This window comes from Ranitomeya variabilis, chromosome 2 (assembly GCF_051348905.1).
Source record: "Ranitomeya variabilis isolate aRanVar5 chromosome 2, aRanVar5.hap1, whole genome shotgun sequence".
Lineage (NCBI taxonomy): Eukaryota > Metazoa > Chordata > Amphibia > Anura > Dendrobatidae > Ranitomeya > Ranitomeya variabilis.
In genome coordinates this window covers 252,350,343-252,366,276 of record NC_135233.1, presented here as the reverse complement: position 1 = coordinate 252,366,276, position 15,934 = coordinate 252,350,343, and the positions used below count along the sequence as shown (strand labels likewise).

Below are 15,934 nucleotides of genomic sequence, written 5' to 3'. Positions count from 1 at the left end.
GGAAATCGTTCCGTACTCACACACAGCATACCTGTGGGAAATCGTTCCGTACTCACACACAGCATACCTGTGGGGAATCGTTCCGTACTCACACACAGTATACCAGTGGGGAATCGTCCCGTACTCACACACACAGTATAACTGTGGGGAATCGTCCCGTACTCACACACACAGTATAACTGTGGGGAATCGTCCCGTACTCACACACACAGTATAACTGTGGGGAATCGTCCCGTACTCACACACACAGTATAACTGTGGGGAATCGTCCCGTACTCACACACACAGTATAACTGTGGGGAATCGTCCCGTACTCACACACACAGTATAACTGTGGGGAATCGTCCCGTACTCACACACACAGTATAACTGTGGGGAATCGTCCCGTACTCACACACACAGTATAACTGTGGGGAATCGTCCCGTACTCACACACACAGTATAACTGTGGGGAATCGTCCCGTACTCACACACACAGTATAACTGTGGGGAATCGTCCCGTACTCACACACACAGTATAACTGTGGGGAATCGTCCCGTACTCACACACACAGTATAACTGTGGGGAATCGTCCCGTACTCACACACACAGTATAACTGTGGGGAATCGTCCCGTACTCACACACACAGTATAACTGTGGGGAATCGTCCCGTACTCACACACACAGTATAACTGTGGGGAATCGTCCCGTACTCACACACACAGCATACCTGTGGGGAATCGTCCCGTACTCACACACACAGCATACCTGTGGGGAATCGTCCCGTACTCACACACACACAGTATAACTGTGGGGAATCGTCCCGTACTCACACACACCATACCTGTGGGGAATCGTCCCGTACACACACACACACACACTATACCTGTGGGGAATCGTTCCGTACTCACACACACCATACCTGTGGGGAATCGTCCCGTACACACACACACACACTATACCTGTGGGGAATCGTCCCGTACACACACACACACACACTATACCTGTGGGGAATCGTTCCGTACTCACACACAGCATACCTGTGGGGAATCGTCCCGTACTCACACACAGCATACCTGTGGGGAATCGTCCCGTACTCACACACAGCATACCTGTGGGGAATCGTCCCGTACACACACACACACACACACACTATACCTGTGGGGAATCGTTCCGTACTCACACACAGCATACCTGTGGGGAATCGTCCCATACTCACACACAGCATACCTGTGGGGAATCGTCCCGTACTCACACACAGTATACCTGTGGGGAATCGTCCCGTACTCACACACAGTATACCTGTGGGGAATCGTTCCGTACTCACACACACCATACCTGTGGGGAATCGTCCCGTACACACACACACACACACACACACACACACACACACACACACACACACTATACCTGTGGGGAATCGTCCCGTACTCACACACAGTATACCTGTGGGGAATCGTCCCGTACTCACACACAGTATACCTGTGGGGAATCGTCCCGTACTCACACACAGTATACCTGTGGGGAATCGTCCCGTACTCACACACAGTATACCTGTGGGGAATCGTCCCGTACTCACACACACCATACCTGTGGGGAATCGTCCCGTACTCACACACAGCATACCTGTGGGGAATCCTTCCATACATTGCTTGCTGTGGGTGGAACCTCATGTTGCCTGCTGGAGACCAGCATTGCTATAGCAGAACGTACATGCAATTCCAAGCTGCTGTCAGGGGCTCCTGACCATGCAGGCTTTGCACTCACTCACCTTGTATTTGGGGGGCTCATTGATGTCCTTTGCAGGCAGAGACAACAACAGGATCCCTATCACCCCAATGAGGCAGAGGAGAATGGGCAGGAACACAGCTAGCAGCTTCTTAGCCATCTCTAACAGCTGTGAGCTGTGTCTGGTCCCTGCAGCTCTTACAAGGAGGTGGGAGGAGGCAGCAGACAGGCTATTGGGTGGGAAGGTGCACAAGGTACAAGAAGGCTGAGTCTGGGGTGTAGCAAGACTGCACACACTCTGCACAAAGAACATGCCCACCACAGAAATATACAACACACAGATGAAGTGCAGAGCTGACCGTATACACAACCCAACAGCATGCACATTACAGAACTCCCTAGTCAAACACATGTTACCCAGGTGCTCCCAAGGCTGCTGTCCATTGCATCCTAAAGTAAAGCTACATTCCCACAATGAGCTTTGGTGAGTTTTTGAAGCTGCAGCATTTCTGGAGCTTCTTGTATGGGCTACTTGAATTTTTTCATTCCATTTTTTGGCACTGCAGGCTTTGTCTATTTATGGTGTGTTCTGCTTTAAATAAAGCTGCTTTGTTTTTGATACTTACTGGTATTTGATTTTGGCAAAACTTGGGTGCAGACTACATGCGTTTTAATGTGTTTCTGCTGCAGAAACGCACTAAAACTGCATTTGTGCGTTTTGTTGGGGTTTTTTGCAGATTTTCCACGTCTAATGTAAGTCTATGGGGAAAAATCAGCACAGAAAATCCAGTATACCACCAAAAGAAAGTGACATGCTGCGGATTTGAAGAATGCACCGCAGGTCAGTTTACGCTGAGTAAAATAAAAGCACAGAAGGCAGGAGATCTCTATAAATCCCATCCACTTTGCTGGAACTGGAAGACGCTGCATTTGTGACGTATCATGAAGAACGCACCAAAGCCCATGGTAAGAATGCAACCTCGGGGTGCTCAGCAGGCAGGAGATCACACTGCTAATTTGCCAGTAGATTATTTTCCTGCATAAAACATTCACGAATAGGGAAATACAAAAGGCATAACAAGCGACACCAGTGAAAGTGAATGTTGATGTGAAGGGACAAAGTGTTTTTGACTATTTATATTACATACATTGTCTGCTCAGTACCCCATAACAATGTTTAATTCTCCACAGATAATTAACTTACTAATGCATCCATTAATAAGGTATGATGCCAGGGGCATTATCAGCAGTACAATTACTGCTGCTGTTTGGTTGTCACATGTCACATATAGGGCGCAGTCAGACAGCCATATAGGACATGAAGCTGTCACGCTGCGCTCGGGAAAGTCCCAGACAGTCCGAGCATTGCGTCCCGATCTCTGACTACGTACGTCCATAATGCCACCATCCACAGTTCAATCAGTGTCACCCACTCCCAGTATTAATATACTGCCAGTTCTATGGAGTTCAATTAATGTCACAATCTACCCTTAACACAAATAATGCCGCCATTACCTCCAGTGCAATTTATGCCATCTTCCACCCTCAGTACAAAGTATTTCCCATGTACGAGAAAAACAGACGGATTATTCTGATCAGACTTTGATCAGAGTGCAGTCCGAGTATCACCAGTTTATCGTACGTGGAGAGAAAAGAAAGTTTTACAACATTCCCCTTTGTGACCGTCAGTAAAAATCGGACTGCACTTAGATGTCATTCAAATGCAGTCTGATCTTTTTCACAGACTCCTAGACTTGCATTGCCGATATTGATCTGGCTCTCATATCAAAAGGGGACATGTCTACAATATCTTCCATGGACTACTCGGTCCAAGGAAAAAAATCGGACATGTGCACATAACGAGTGCTATCGTACGAGAGTATAGGACCTGTGCACAGCCCTGTAGGTACGAGTGGTATCATATGAGAATATAGGACGTGTGCACAGCCCTGTAGGTACGAGAATATCGGACGTGTGCAAAGCCCTGTAGGTACGAGTGGTATCATACGAGAATATAGGACGTGTGCACAGCCCTGTAGGTACGAGAATATCGGACGTGTGCACAGCCCTGTAGGTACGAGAATATCGGACGTGTGCACAGCCCTGTAGGTACGAGTGGTATCATATGAGAATATCGGACGTGTGCACAGCCCTGTAGGTACGAGTGGTATCATATGAGAATATCGGACGTGTGCACAGCCCTGTAGGTACGAGAATATCGGACGTATGCACAGCCCTGTAGGTATGAGTGCTCTGGTACGAGAATATTGGACTTGTGCACAGCCCTGTAGGTACGAGTGGTATCATACGAGAATATCGGACGTGTGCACAGCCCTGTAGGTACGAGAATATTGGACGTGTGCACAGCCCTGTAGGTACGAGAATATTGGACGTGTGCACAGCCCTGTAGATACGAGTGCTATCATACGAGAATATAGGACGTGTGCACAGCCCTGTAGGTACGAGTACTGTCGTACGAGAATATTGGACGTGTATACAGCCCTGTAGGTACGAGAATATTGGACGTGTGCACAGCCCTGTAGATACGAGTGCTATCATACGAGAATATAGGACGTGTGCACAGCCCTGTAGGTACGAGAATATCGGACGTGTGCACAGCCCTGTAGGTACGAGAATATCGGACGTGTGCACAGCCCTGTAGGTACGAGTGGTATCATATGAGAATATCGGACGTGTGCACAGCCCTGTAGGTACGAGTGGTATCATATGAGAATATCGGACGTGTGCACAGCCCTGTAGGTACGAGAATATCGGACGTATGCACAGCCCTGTAGGTATGAGTGCTCTGGTACGAGAATATTGGACTTGTGCACAGCCCTGTAGGTACGAGTGGTATCATACGAGAATATCGGACGTGTGCACAGCCCTGTAGGTACGAGAATATTGGACGTGTGCACAGCCCTGTAGGTACGAGAATATTGGACGTGTGCACAGCCCTGTAGATACGAGTGCTATCATACGAGAATATAGGACGTGTGCACAGCCCTGTAGGTACGAGTACTGTCGTACGAGAATATTGGACGTGTATACAGCCCTGTAGGTACGAGAATATTGGACGTGTGCACAGCCCTGTAGATACGAGTGCTATCATACGAGAATATAGGACGTGTGCACAGCCCTGTAGGTACGAGTACTGTCGTACGAGAATATCGGACGTGTGCACAGCCCTGTAGGTACGAGAATATTGGACGTGTGCACAGCCCTGTAGATACGAGTGCTATCATACGAGAATATAGGACGGGTGCACAGCCCTGTAGGTACGAGTACTGTAGTACGAGAATATTGGACGTGTATACAGCCCTGTAGGTACGAGAATATCGGACGTATGCACAGCCCTCTAGGTATGAGTGCTCTCGTACGAGAATATTGGACTTGTGCACAGCCCTGTAGGTACGAGTGGGATCATACGAGAATATCGGACGTGTGCACAGCCCTGTAGGTACGAGAATATTGGACGTGTGCACAGCCCTGTAGGTACGAGTGCTATCATACGAGAATATAGGACGTGTGCACAGCCCTGTAGGTACGAGTACTGTCGTACGAGAATATTGGACGTGTATACAGCCCTGTAGGTACGAGAATATCGGACGTATGCACAGCCCTCTAGGTATGAGTGCTCTGGTACGAGAATATTGGACTTGTGCACAGCCCTGTAGGTACGAGTGGTATCATACAAGAATATCGGACGTGTGCACAGCCCTGTAGGTACGAGAATATTGGACGTGTGCACAGCCCTGTAGATACGAGTGCTATCATACGAGAATATAGGACGTGTGCACAGCCCTGTAGGTACGAGTACTGTCGTACGAGAATATTGGACGTGTATACAGCCCTGTAGGTACGAGAATATCGGACGTATGCACAGCCCTCTAGGTATGAGTGCTCTGGTACGAGAATATTGGACTTGTGCACAGCCCTGTAGGTACGAGTGGTATCATACGAGAATATCGGACGTGTGCACAGCCCTGTAGGTACGAGAATATTGGACGTGTGCACAGCCCTGTAGGTACGAGTGCTATCATACGAGAATATAGGACGTGTGCACAGCCCTGTAGGTACGAGTGCTATCATACGAGAATATAGGACGTGTGCACAGCCCTGTAGGTACGAGAATATTGGACGTGTGCACAGCCCTGTAGGTACGAGTGCTATCATACGAGAATATAGGACGTGTGCACAGCCCTGTAGGTACGAGAATATTGGACGTGTGCACAGCCCTGTAGGTACGAGAATATCGGACGTGTGCACAGCCCTGTAGGTACGAGAATATCGGATGTCTGCACTGCCCTGTAGGTACAAGACATGTGAACAAGCTTTAGGCAGGGGTCACACTTGCGAGTTCAATGCGAGAAACTTGCATGAGTCTCGGCACTGCCGCCGGCACTCGGGAGTGGAGCGTTCAGCTGCATAGAAATACATGCAGCCGCATGTTCCGGTCTTGCATTGCACTCGCAAGTGTGACCCCGGCCTTAAAGCCAAATTCAGATATCTGTATGTCAAGGTCCAGATACTGATTGCTGTGAGCTGACCATGGGTCACCTGACATGAAGCCTGTAGTCAGCCTGTGTTTCATTGGTGCCTGGATTTGGACAAATCAACAAAGTTTCGATTTGGGGGATTCTAGTATGAAATTATTTATCTGTAAATTCAATATACTTTGAACAGGGTATGACGACATTCTAAGTATTGGGAGTGGGTGGTGACATCAATTGTAATGGGGTGGATGAGTTAAATTATATGAATGATGGTGACATTAATTGTACTGTGGGTTGGAGAGATGAATTATATGTGTTAACACATCTATTAAAACTATAAAGCTAGGTTAAAGGGGTGGCTGGTCCAAATTGATGATGATGATGATGATGATCTTTATTTTTATATAGCGCTAACATATTGCATGCAGAAGCTGCAGTTGGTAGGAATATAATCGTACGCTGACAGCATGACCCTGTAGCGCTCTGACCGACTGTAACTATCTTATCGACCATAACGTTACCGCTGATCAGAACCGCCAGTGTTTCTCGTACAGATGACAGAGAGGGAAACACCATAGGAAGTCCGCAAACATTTTTATACCTGTTTTTTTTTTTGCTGCAGATTTGACTGACTCAATTGAAGGCAGTGGGTGATAAACGTTAGAATTGACATTCTACAGAAAAAAAACGCACTCAAAGGAAAATAACTGATCGTATGTACAACACTTGAGGATTCTCATTGAATTACAGTGCCTTGCGAAAGTATTCGGCCCCCTGGAACTTTTCAACCTTTTCCCACATGTGCTTCAAACATAAAGATACCAAATGTAAATTTTTGGTGAAGAATCAACAAGTGGAACACAATTGTGAAGTTGAACAAAATGTATTGGTTATTTTAAATTTTTGTGGAAACTCAAAAACTGAAAAGTGGGGTGTGCAATATTATTCAGCCCCTTTACTTTCAGTGCAGCAAACTCACTCCAGAAGTTCATTGTGGATCTCTGAATGATCCAATGTTGTCCTAAATGTCTAATGATGATAAATATAATCCACCTGTGTGTAATCAAGTCTCCGTATAAATGCACCTGCTCTGTGATAGTCTCAGGGTATGTGCACACGTTGCGTCCTGGTGTGCGGATTTTTCCGCACTGATTTTGATAAATCCGCAGGGAAAAAACACTGCGTTTTTCCTGCGGATTTATCGCGGATTTACTGCGGTTTTTGTGCGGATTCTGCTGCGGTTTTACACCTGCGTTTTTTTAATATGGAGCAGGTGTCAAACCGCTGCGGATTCCGCACAAAGAATTGACATGCTGCATTTTTCCGCAGCATGGGCACAGCGGTTTTTGTTTTCCGTAGGGTAACATTGTACTGTACAGCGCATGGAAAACTGCTGCGGATTCGCAGCGTCAAAAACGCTGCGGATCCGCAGCAAAAACCACAACGTGTGCACATACCCTCAGGGTTCTGTTTGAAGCACAGAGAGCATCATGAAGACCAAGGAACACAACAGGCAGGTCCGTGATACTGTTGTGGAGAAGTTTAAAGCCAGATTTGGATACAAAATGATTTCCAAAACTTTAAACATCCCAAGGAGCACTGTGCAAGCGATCATATTGAAATTGAAGGAGTATCATACCACTGCAAATCTACCAAGACCCGGCCGTTCCTCTAAACTTTCATCTCAAACAAGGAGAAGACTGATCAGAGATGCAGCCAAGAGGCCCATGATCACTCTGGATGAACTGCAGAGATCTACAGCTGAGGTGGGACAGTCTGTCCATAGGACAACAATCAGTCGTACACTGCACAAATCTGGCCTTTATGGAAGAGTGGCAAGAAGAAAGCCATTTCTCAAAGATATCCATAAAAAGTGTTGTTTACAGTTTGCAACAAGCCACCTGGGAGACACACCAAACATGTGGAAGAAGGTGATCTGGTCAGATTAAACCAAAATCGAACTTTTTGGCAACAATGCCAAACCATATGTTTTGCATAAAGGCAACACAGCTCATCACCCTGAACACACCATCCCCCACTGTCAAACATGGTGGTGGCAGCACCATGGTTTGGGCCTGCTTTTCTTCAGCAGGGACAGGGAAGATGGTTAAAATTGATGGGAAGATGGATGGAGCCAAATACAGGACCAGCCTTGAAGAAAACCTGTTGGAGTCTGCAAAAGACCCGACACTGGGACGGAGATTTGTCTTCCAACAAGACAATGATCCCAAACATAAAGCAAAATCTACAATGGAATGGTTCACAAATAAACGTATCCAGGTGTTAGAATGGTCAAGTCAAAGTCCAGACCTCAATCCAATCGAGAATCTGTGGAAAGAGCTGAAAACTGCTGTTCACAAACGATCTCCATCAAACCTCACTGAGCTCGAGCTGTTTGATAAGGAAGAGTGGGCAAGAATTTCAGTCTCTCTATGTACCAAACTGATAGAGACATCCCCCAAGCGACTTGCAGCTGTAATCGCAGCAAAAGGTGGCGCAACAAAGTATTAAGTTAAAGGGGCCGAATAATATTGCACGCCCCACTTTTCAGTTTTTGAATTTCCACAAAAATTTAAAATAACCAATAAATTTCGTTCAACTTCACAATTGTGTTCCACTTGTTGTTGATTCTTCACTAAAAATTTACATTTGGTACCTTTTCTGTTTGAAGCATGATATGTGGGAAAAGGTTGAAAAGTTCCAAGGGGCCGAATACTTTCACCAGGCACTGTAGCTGGCATAAGGATTCCCTAGCATTTTTGGCCTGTTTCCATGCAGAAAAAGCACTGCTGCAACACACCGTGTGCACACAGCCTTACACCGGCACCTTTCAGATGATTGTGTTTTATCTTCCTATACGACTGTGTGTGCCATAATAAATGGACTCCATTTATCTCGCCCTACTGACTGGCCAAGCAGTCATAACCCACCTTATATATACATTCAGTAGGGTGAGAAAATTATGAGCTGCTATTACGGTTCGGCCTCCATCATTTGTGAAGCGTACCTAACATTTGAAGTGCAGTAGCTCTAACTCCTTCTTGACTTATGACGTACCGGTACGTCTTGTGTCGGTGCAGTTGTATAGAGCACCCTCAGGAGCTGAGCCAACTCCGCATAGTCGGCGCCTATCGTTTCAATCATTGCTGTTTAATTATTTTAGATGACCCAATCACTCAGACATTAGCACTTAAATGGTTTCAATCCTTGTAGGAGTGGGTCACGACTGTGGGGTGCTAATGGGTTATCACAGCAGCCGGAGATTGCCACCTATATATGACATGAAGCACAGCCTGGGTCTGCGTTTTGAAGGTGATCAGTAATTTTAATATATATTGAAATATGCAGTATATAGTACAAGTGATCAAACAATCACAAGTTCAAATCTCAAAGGAGCAATAAAAATTAATTTATGTTAGTGTTTGTTTTGCTCTCACCCCTTTTCTCAGTACATAAATTAGAAAATAAAATAAATGAATGGCATTGCTGTTCCTGTAAAATTTCTCTGGCTGAAATTATAAAATTAACCAAACTTAACCTCAACTTTCCTCTCACCTCTCATCTAAGGCTATATGCAAACGTTGCAGATTTGACTGTGGAATTGTCTGTGGAGATTCTGCATTTCTTGGCAGAAAACGCAGGTCAGAATCTGGGTGTTTTGTTTTTTGTTTTTTACCCCTGCGGATTTCTATTATGGATTGGGTGCAGAAACGCAGCAGATCCGCAAAAAGAATTGACATGGTCCTTTTCTGAATCTGCTGCATTTTCCGTGCAGATTTCTTCCGCACCATTAGCACAGCATTTTTTTTTCTGCCATTGATTTACATTGTACAGTAAATCACTTGCAGATCTGCAGCGTTTCTGCACGGAAAAATCGCTGCGGATCCTCAGGAAATCTGCAACGTGTGCACATACCCTAACTCTCTCCTTGACAACCTCCAATCTGGCTTCCGCCCCCACCACTCCACCAAAACTGGCCTGACCAAAATTACTAATGACTTACTCACAGCCAAAGCCAACAGACAGTTCTCCATCCTCCTCCTTCTCGACCTGTCCTCTGCCTTCGACACTGTCGACCACTGCCTACTGCTACAGATTTTCTTCCCTTGGCATCAAAGACCTTGCCCTGTCCTGGATCTCCTCATAACTTTCCGACCGCACATTTAGCATTTCCCACTCCCACACTACCTCCTCATCCCGCCCTCTCTCTGTTGGTGTCCCTCAAGGCTCTGTCCTGGGGCCCCTACTTTCTTCCATCTATACCCTTGGCCTATGATAACTCATAAAGTCCTATGGATTCCAGTACCACCTGTATGCGGACGACACTCAGATCTACCTCTCTGGCCCAGATGTCACCTCTCTGCTGTCCAGAATAACGGAGTGTCTATCAGCCATATCCTCCTTCTTCACCGCTCGCTTCCTAAAACTCAATGTAGACAAAATCGAACTCCTCATCTTTCCTCCACTTATCGTATGTCCCCTACCCAATCTATCTATTATGGTAAACGACATGACGCTCTCTCTCGCATCTGTAATCTGCTGCCTCGGAGTAACTCTCGACTCTGCACTATCCTACAAACCACACGTCCAAACTCTTGCCACCTCCTGTTGCCTCCAACTCAAAAATATTGCCAGAATCCGTTCCTTCCTCAGCCCTCAATCTACTAAAACTCTTGTGCATACCCTAATCATCTCCCGCCTCGACTAATGCAACACCCTCCTCTGTGGCTTCCCCGCTAACTCTCTTGCACCACTCCAGTCTGTCTTCAACTCTGCTGCCCGCCTAATCCAGCTTTATCCTCGCTCCTTTCCTGTTTCTCCCCTCTGCAAATCCCTCCACTGGCTCCTAATTCCCCAACGAATCCAGTTCAAAATGCTAACGCTGATGTACAAAGCCATCCACAACCTGTCCCCTCCCTGTATCTCTGAACTAATCTCCCACTATCTTCCCTCACGTAATCTTTGATCCTCCCAAGACCTCCTTCTCTCCTCCACACTTATTCGTTCCTCACACAACCGCCTCCAAGATTTCTCCCTAATATCCCCCATCCTCTGGAATTCCACGCCTCAACACATCCGATTATTCACCACCCTCGGATCCTTCAGACGGAACCTCCAGGAAAGCTACAGCCTGCAATAACCATTCTTCTGCCTCACCACCACCAGAGCTGCTGCACCCCCGACCTTCTGTCTTCCCCATTATCCTGTAGAGCGTAAGTCCGCAAGGACAGGGTCCTCTTCCTTCTGTACCAGTCTGTCAACATAAATTTGTTTACTGTAAACGATATCTATAACTCTGTATGTAACCCCTGCTCGTGTACAGCACCATGGAATTAATGGTGCTATATAAATAATAATAATATTCCACAGCACTTTACAGTTTGCACACATTATCATCACTGTCCCCGATGGGGCTCACAATCTAAATTCCCTATCAGTATGTCTTTTGGAGTGTGGGAGGAAACCGGCGTACCCAGAGGAAACCCACGCAAATACGGGGAGAACATACAAACTTGTAGATGTTGTCCTTGGTGAAATTTGAACCCAGGACCCGAGCGCTGCAATGCTAACCACTGAGCCACCGTGCTGCCCGATAAGTCTGCAGTCCACTCTGTGTGTCTGCAAACTCATGAATCCCCAGAGCTCGCACTATGCGCTGCGGGGATTCGTTGGTTTCAGACCCAGGCCTGGAGGGTATGTATGAGTTAGGGTATGTGTCCACATTCATTATTACATCCGGGTTAGCTGCGAATTGAACGCTGCATACAGCCGCAGTGTTCAACCTGCAGCGTCCAGATGTTACAGCATAGTTGAGGGGATTTTATGAAACCCGTCTCCACTATGCGTGCCAACACGCATCCGGCGGCCCTGCGTTAACGGACATGTGGCGCGTCTTTTTAGACCGCAGCATGTCTGTTTACCTTGCGGCGATGCTCCGTCGCCACAAGGTAAATCACAGGGCCCTATGTATAGGGTGCGGAGATTCCAGATGTGTGCAATGAACACATCTGGAATCACCGCGTGTGCAGAAGGGGGCGGCGCTTTGGGCGGAGCGGTGTTTCCGCTCCGTCCAAAGCGCCGTCATTGCAGACCGTGGACACGCACCCTTATACATATTCCCAGCCAGAGTCTGTCTAGTGGCCGTGGCCTCCCTCCATACACTTGTATTGAGCAAGGCTGCACCCCGTCTACTGATGTGAGCTTCCAGTGGGCGCCCGTCTAGTGATGTGGGCTTCCAGTGAGCACCCTTCTAGTGATGTGGGCTTCCAGTGAGCACCCTTCTAGTGATGTGGGCTTCCAGTGAGCACCCTTCTAGTGATGTGGGCTTCTAGTCGGCGCCCGTCTAGTGATATGGGCTTCCAGTGAGCACCCTTCTAGTGATGTGGGCTTCTAGTGGGCTCCCGTCTAGTGATGTGGGCTTCCAGTGAGCACCCGTCTAGTGATGTGGGCGCCCGTCTAGTGATGTGGGCTTCCAGTCAGCGCTCTTCTAGTGACGTGCCCGTCTAGTGATGTGGGCTTTCAGTGGGCGCTGTAACAAAACACTCCGGGATCGCCTTTGCTGGGGTCAAAGGTCACGTGGTTTGTGCATTGAATTCTGAGGCGACAGCAGGTTTCCAAGTTGGCTGACCTTAGGTCAGGTTTATTAAAGTGAAAGCAACATAGAAAAAACAAAACATAAAAATAAATCCTAGCCTGTCCGGCACTAACTAAACCAATACGTTGCTATCTTAACAACTGGGGGGGCTTCTCCCATCCAGCTAACAACACATAGTCCTTGAGCACAGCTCTCACTCACGTTTGTCTCACACAGACAGGCAATCTGTGTGCCCCAGGCTGACGACTGAAACCCCCAGCTGGTCATCCTTTATTCCTGCACTTATTAACCCCTCGGTATCCTGAAGATACTGAGCGGCCTAACTCACATAGGACAAGTACCTGGGCGAGATATATCTGCCCCCGACTACCAAACCGACATGACTCTTACATATCCCCCCCCTTTGCTCAGACCGCTCCGGTCGAGCAAGAGCACTCCTGAAACAGTGCACTCGGGACAGGGCATCAGCGTTCCCCATCTGCATCCCGGGGCGGTGCTCCACCGTAAAAGAGTACGCCTGCAGAGCAAGGAACCACCGGGTTACCCGACTATTACGGTCCTTGTGTAGGTGCATCCACTTGAGAGGGGCATGGTCCGTGACCAGCCTAAACTTCCTACCCGCCAGGTAATACTTGAGGGAGTCGAGAGCCCATTTAATGGCTAGGCACTCTTTTTCAACTACGGCATACCTCTGCTCATGTACATTCAGTTTCCGGCTGAGGTAGAGGACCGGGTGTTCCACTCCGTCCCTCACCTGTGAAAGTACAGCTCCGACACCAGTATCAGAGGCATCAGTTTGCACCACAAACTCGCGGCTGAAATCAGGAGCCACTAGTACTGGCTGAGAGCACAAAGCCCGTTTCAGGCTGTGGAAGGCCTCTTCAGCAGCCGAGGTCCATTTTACCATGACGGAACCCTTCCCTTTGGTAAGGTCCGTCAAAGGGGTAGCCATGGCTGCAAAATTGGGTATGAACCGGCGATAATAGCCGGCAATCCCCAGGAAAGCTTGTACTTGTTTCTTGTTCACTGGTTGCGGCCAGCCCTGAATTGCCTGTATTTTGTCGATCTGTGGTTTAACCACTCCTCTGCCAATCACGTAGCCAAAGTAGCGGGCTTCTTCAAGTCCGATGTGGCATTTCTTGGGGTTCGCCGTTAAGCCCGCGTCTCGTAGGTCATCAATCACTGCCTGTACCTTCCGGAGGTGAGTTTCCCAGTCCATGCTGTAAATTACGATGTCATCCAGGTAGGCCGAAGCGTACTGCCTGTGGGGCCTCAAGACTCGATCCATCAATCTCTGGAACGTTGCTGGAGCTCCGTGAAGTCCAAACGGCATGTAGACATACTGGAACAGACATTCCGGTGTAGCAAATGCCGTCTTCTCTCTGGCCGCCTCCGCCAGAGGGATCTGCCAGTACCCCTTTGTTAGATCCAGGGTCGTAATGTATCGGGCTTTACCAAGCCGGTCGATTAACTCATCGACCCGGGGCATAGGGTACGCATCAAATTTAGAAACCGCATTCAGTTTCCTAAAGTCATTACAAAACCGGATGGAGCCATCCGGCTTAGGTACCAACACGATTGGACTGGACCAGGCGCTGTGCAACTCCTCAATGACTCCTAAGTCCACCATTGCCATTACTTCCCGGGAGACGGCTTCACGGCGCGCTTCCGGGATCCGGTAGGGCTTCGCATGAACTGTGACCCCAGGTTCTGTGACAATCTCATGTTTCACCAGCTTAGTCCGGCCAGGTTTTTCCGAGAAAAACTGTCGGTTCTGTAACAAAAACTGCTTAACCTCAGATTTTTGTCGTTCCGAGAGAGTCTCGGCAATCTGCACCTCCGGTACGGTAGGTGAGCAAACCGGATGGGGCAGATCCGCCGTTAGGGCAGAGCGGTCTTTCCAGGGCTTTATCAGATTCACATGATAAATCTGTTCTGGTTTTCTCTTACCAGGCTGGTACACTTTATAGTTCACTTCACCAACTCTACCTACGATCTCAAAGGGACCCTGCCATTTCGCCAGAAATTTACTATCTACCGTAGGGATCAGGATCAACACCCTATCCCCAGATGCAAATGTACGGACCTTAGCACCTCTATCATAACTTTGCCTCTGGGCTCCCTGGGCCTGTAGCATATGGTCCTTAATAATGGGCATCACAGCGGCAATACGGTCCTGCATTTGTGTTACATGGTCGATCACCGTTTTAAAGGGAGTGACTTGTCCTTCCCAGGTCTCTTTTGCGACGTCCAACAGTCCACGGGGACGACGGGCGTACAACAGCTCGAAAGGCGAAAAGCCTGTGGAAGACTGGGGAACTTCCCTAATGGCAAACAGCAAATAGGGTAACAAGTAATCCCAGTTCTTCCCATCTTTGTCTATCGCCTTCCGGAGCATCTGTTTTAAGGTTTTGTTGAACCGCTCAACCAGGCCATCTGTTTGGGGGTGATAGACAGATGTACGCAACGGATCTATTTGTAAGAGTCGGCAGAGCTCCTTCATTACCCTCGACATAAAGGGAGTCCCCTGGTCGGTGAGTATCTGTTTTGGAATTCCCACCCGACTAAACACTTGTACCAATTCCTTGGCAATCGTCTTGGTAGCTGTGTTACGCAAAGGGATGGCTTCCGGGTAACGAGTGGCATAGTCCACGATGACGAGAATATGTTGGTGCCCACGTGCGGACCGGGGAAGGGGCCCAACCAAATCCATCCCAATCCTCTCAAATGGGACTTCTATGATAGGGAGGGGTACCAAAGGGCTACAGAACCGAGGTTTAGGCGCAGAGATTTGGCACTCTGGACAGGACTCACAATAGTTACGCACATCATTATGTATACCGGGCCACACAAAACAATGTGATATCCTTTCTGTGGTTTTCTGTACCCCCAGATGTCCCCCCATTATATGCCCGTGGGCCAGGTCGAGTACCTTCCGCCGATAAGGTTTTGGTACCACTAACCGTTGTACAGTGTCTTCCCCTTTTTTCTCTACCTGGTAGAGCAAATCATTCTCAAATACCATGTATGGGTATGCCAGCCTAGTGTTAGGTTCTACGGGTACCCCATCTATCATTTTTAAATTTTTCCTAGCCGGAGACAGGGTGGGATCTTTCATTTGCTCGCTGTGGAAG

The 15,934-nt window shown here is 47.9% G+C and overlaps 1 protein-coding gene and 1 long non-coding RNA gene across 3 annotated transcripts in view; one reads left to right on the top strand and one right to left on the bottom strand.

Annotated features, from left to right (window-relative positions):
* Positions 1-1,937, bottom strand: part of ENTPD2 (ectonucleoside triphosphate diphosphohydrolase 2) — a 100,240-nt gene extending 98,303 nt beyond the window's left edge. Inside the window, exon 1 of the mRNA XM_077284616.1 lies at positions 1,753-1,937. Within this exon, the coding sequence (XP_077140731.1) occupies positions 1,753-1,869 (117 nt within the window). The 5' untranslated portion in view covers positions 1,870-1,937. The remainder of the gene's footprint in view (positions 1-1,752) is intronic.
* Positions 1-15,934, top strand: part of LOC143805373 (uncharacterized) — a 191,373-nt gene that overhangs the window by 162,408 nt on the left and 13,031 nt on the right. Inside the window, exons 1-2 of one of the 2 annotated variants that reach the window (XR_013221231.1) lie at positions 2,037-2,193; positions 2,447-2,675. This is a non-coding gene — a long non-coding RNA (uncharacterized LOC143805373). Of the gene's footprint in view, positions 1-2,036; positions 2,194-2,446; positions 2,676-15,934 lie in introns of those variants that run through there. The other variant, XR_013221232.1, reaches the window with a different exon arrangement.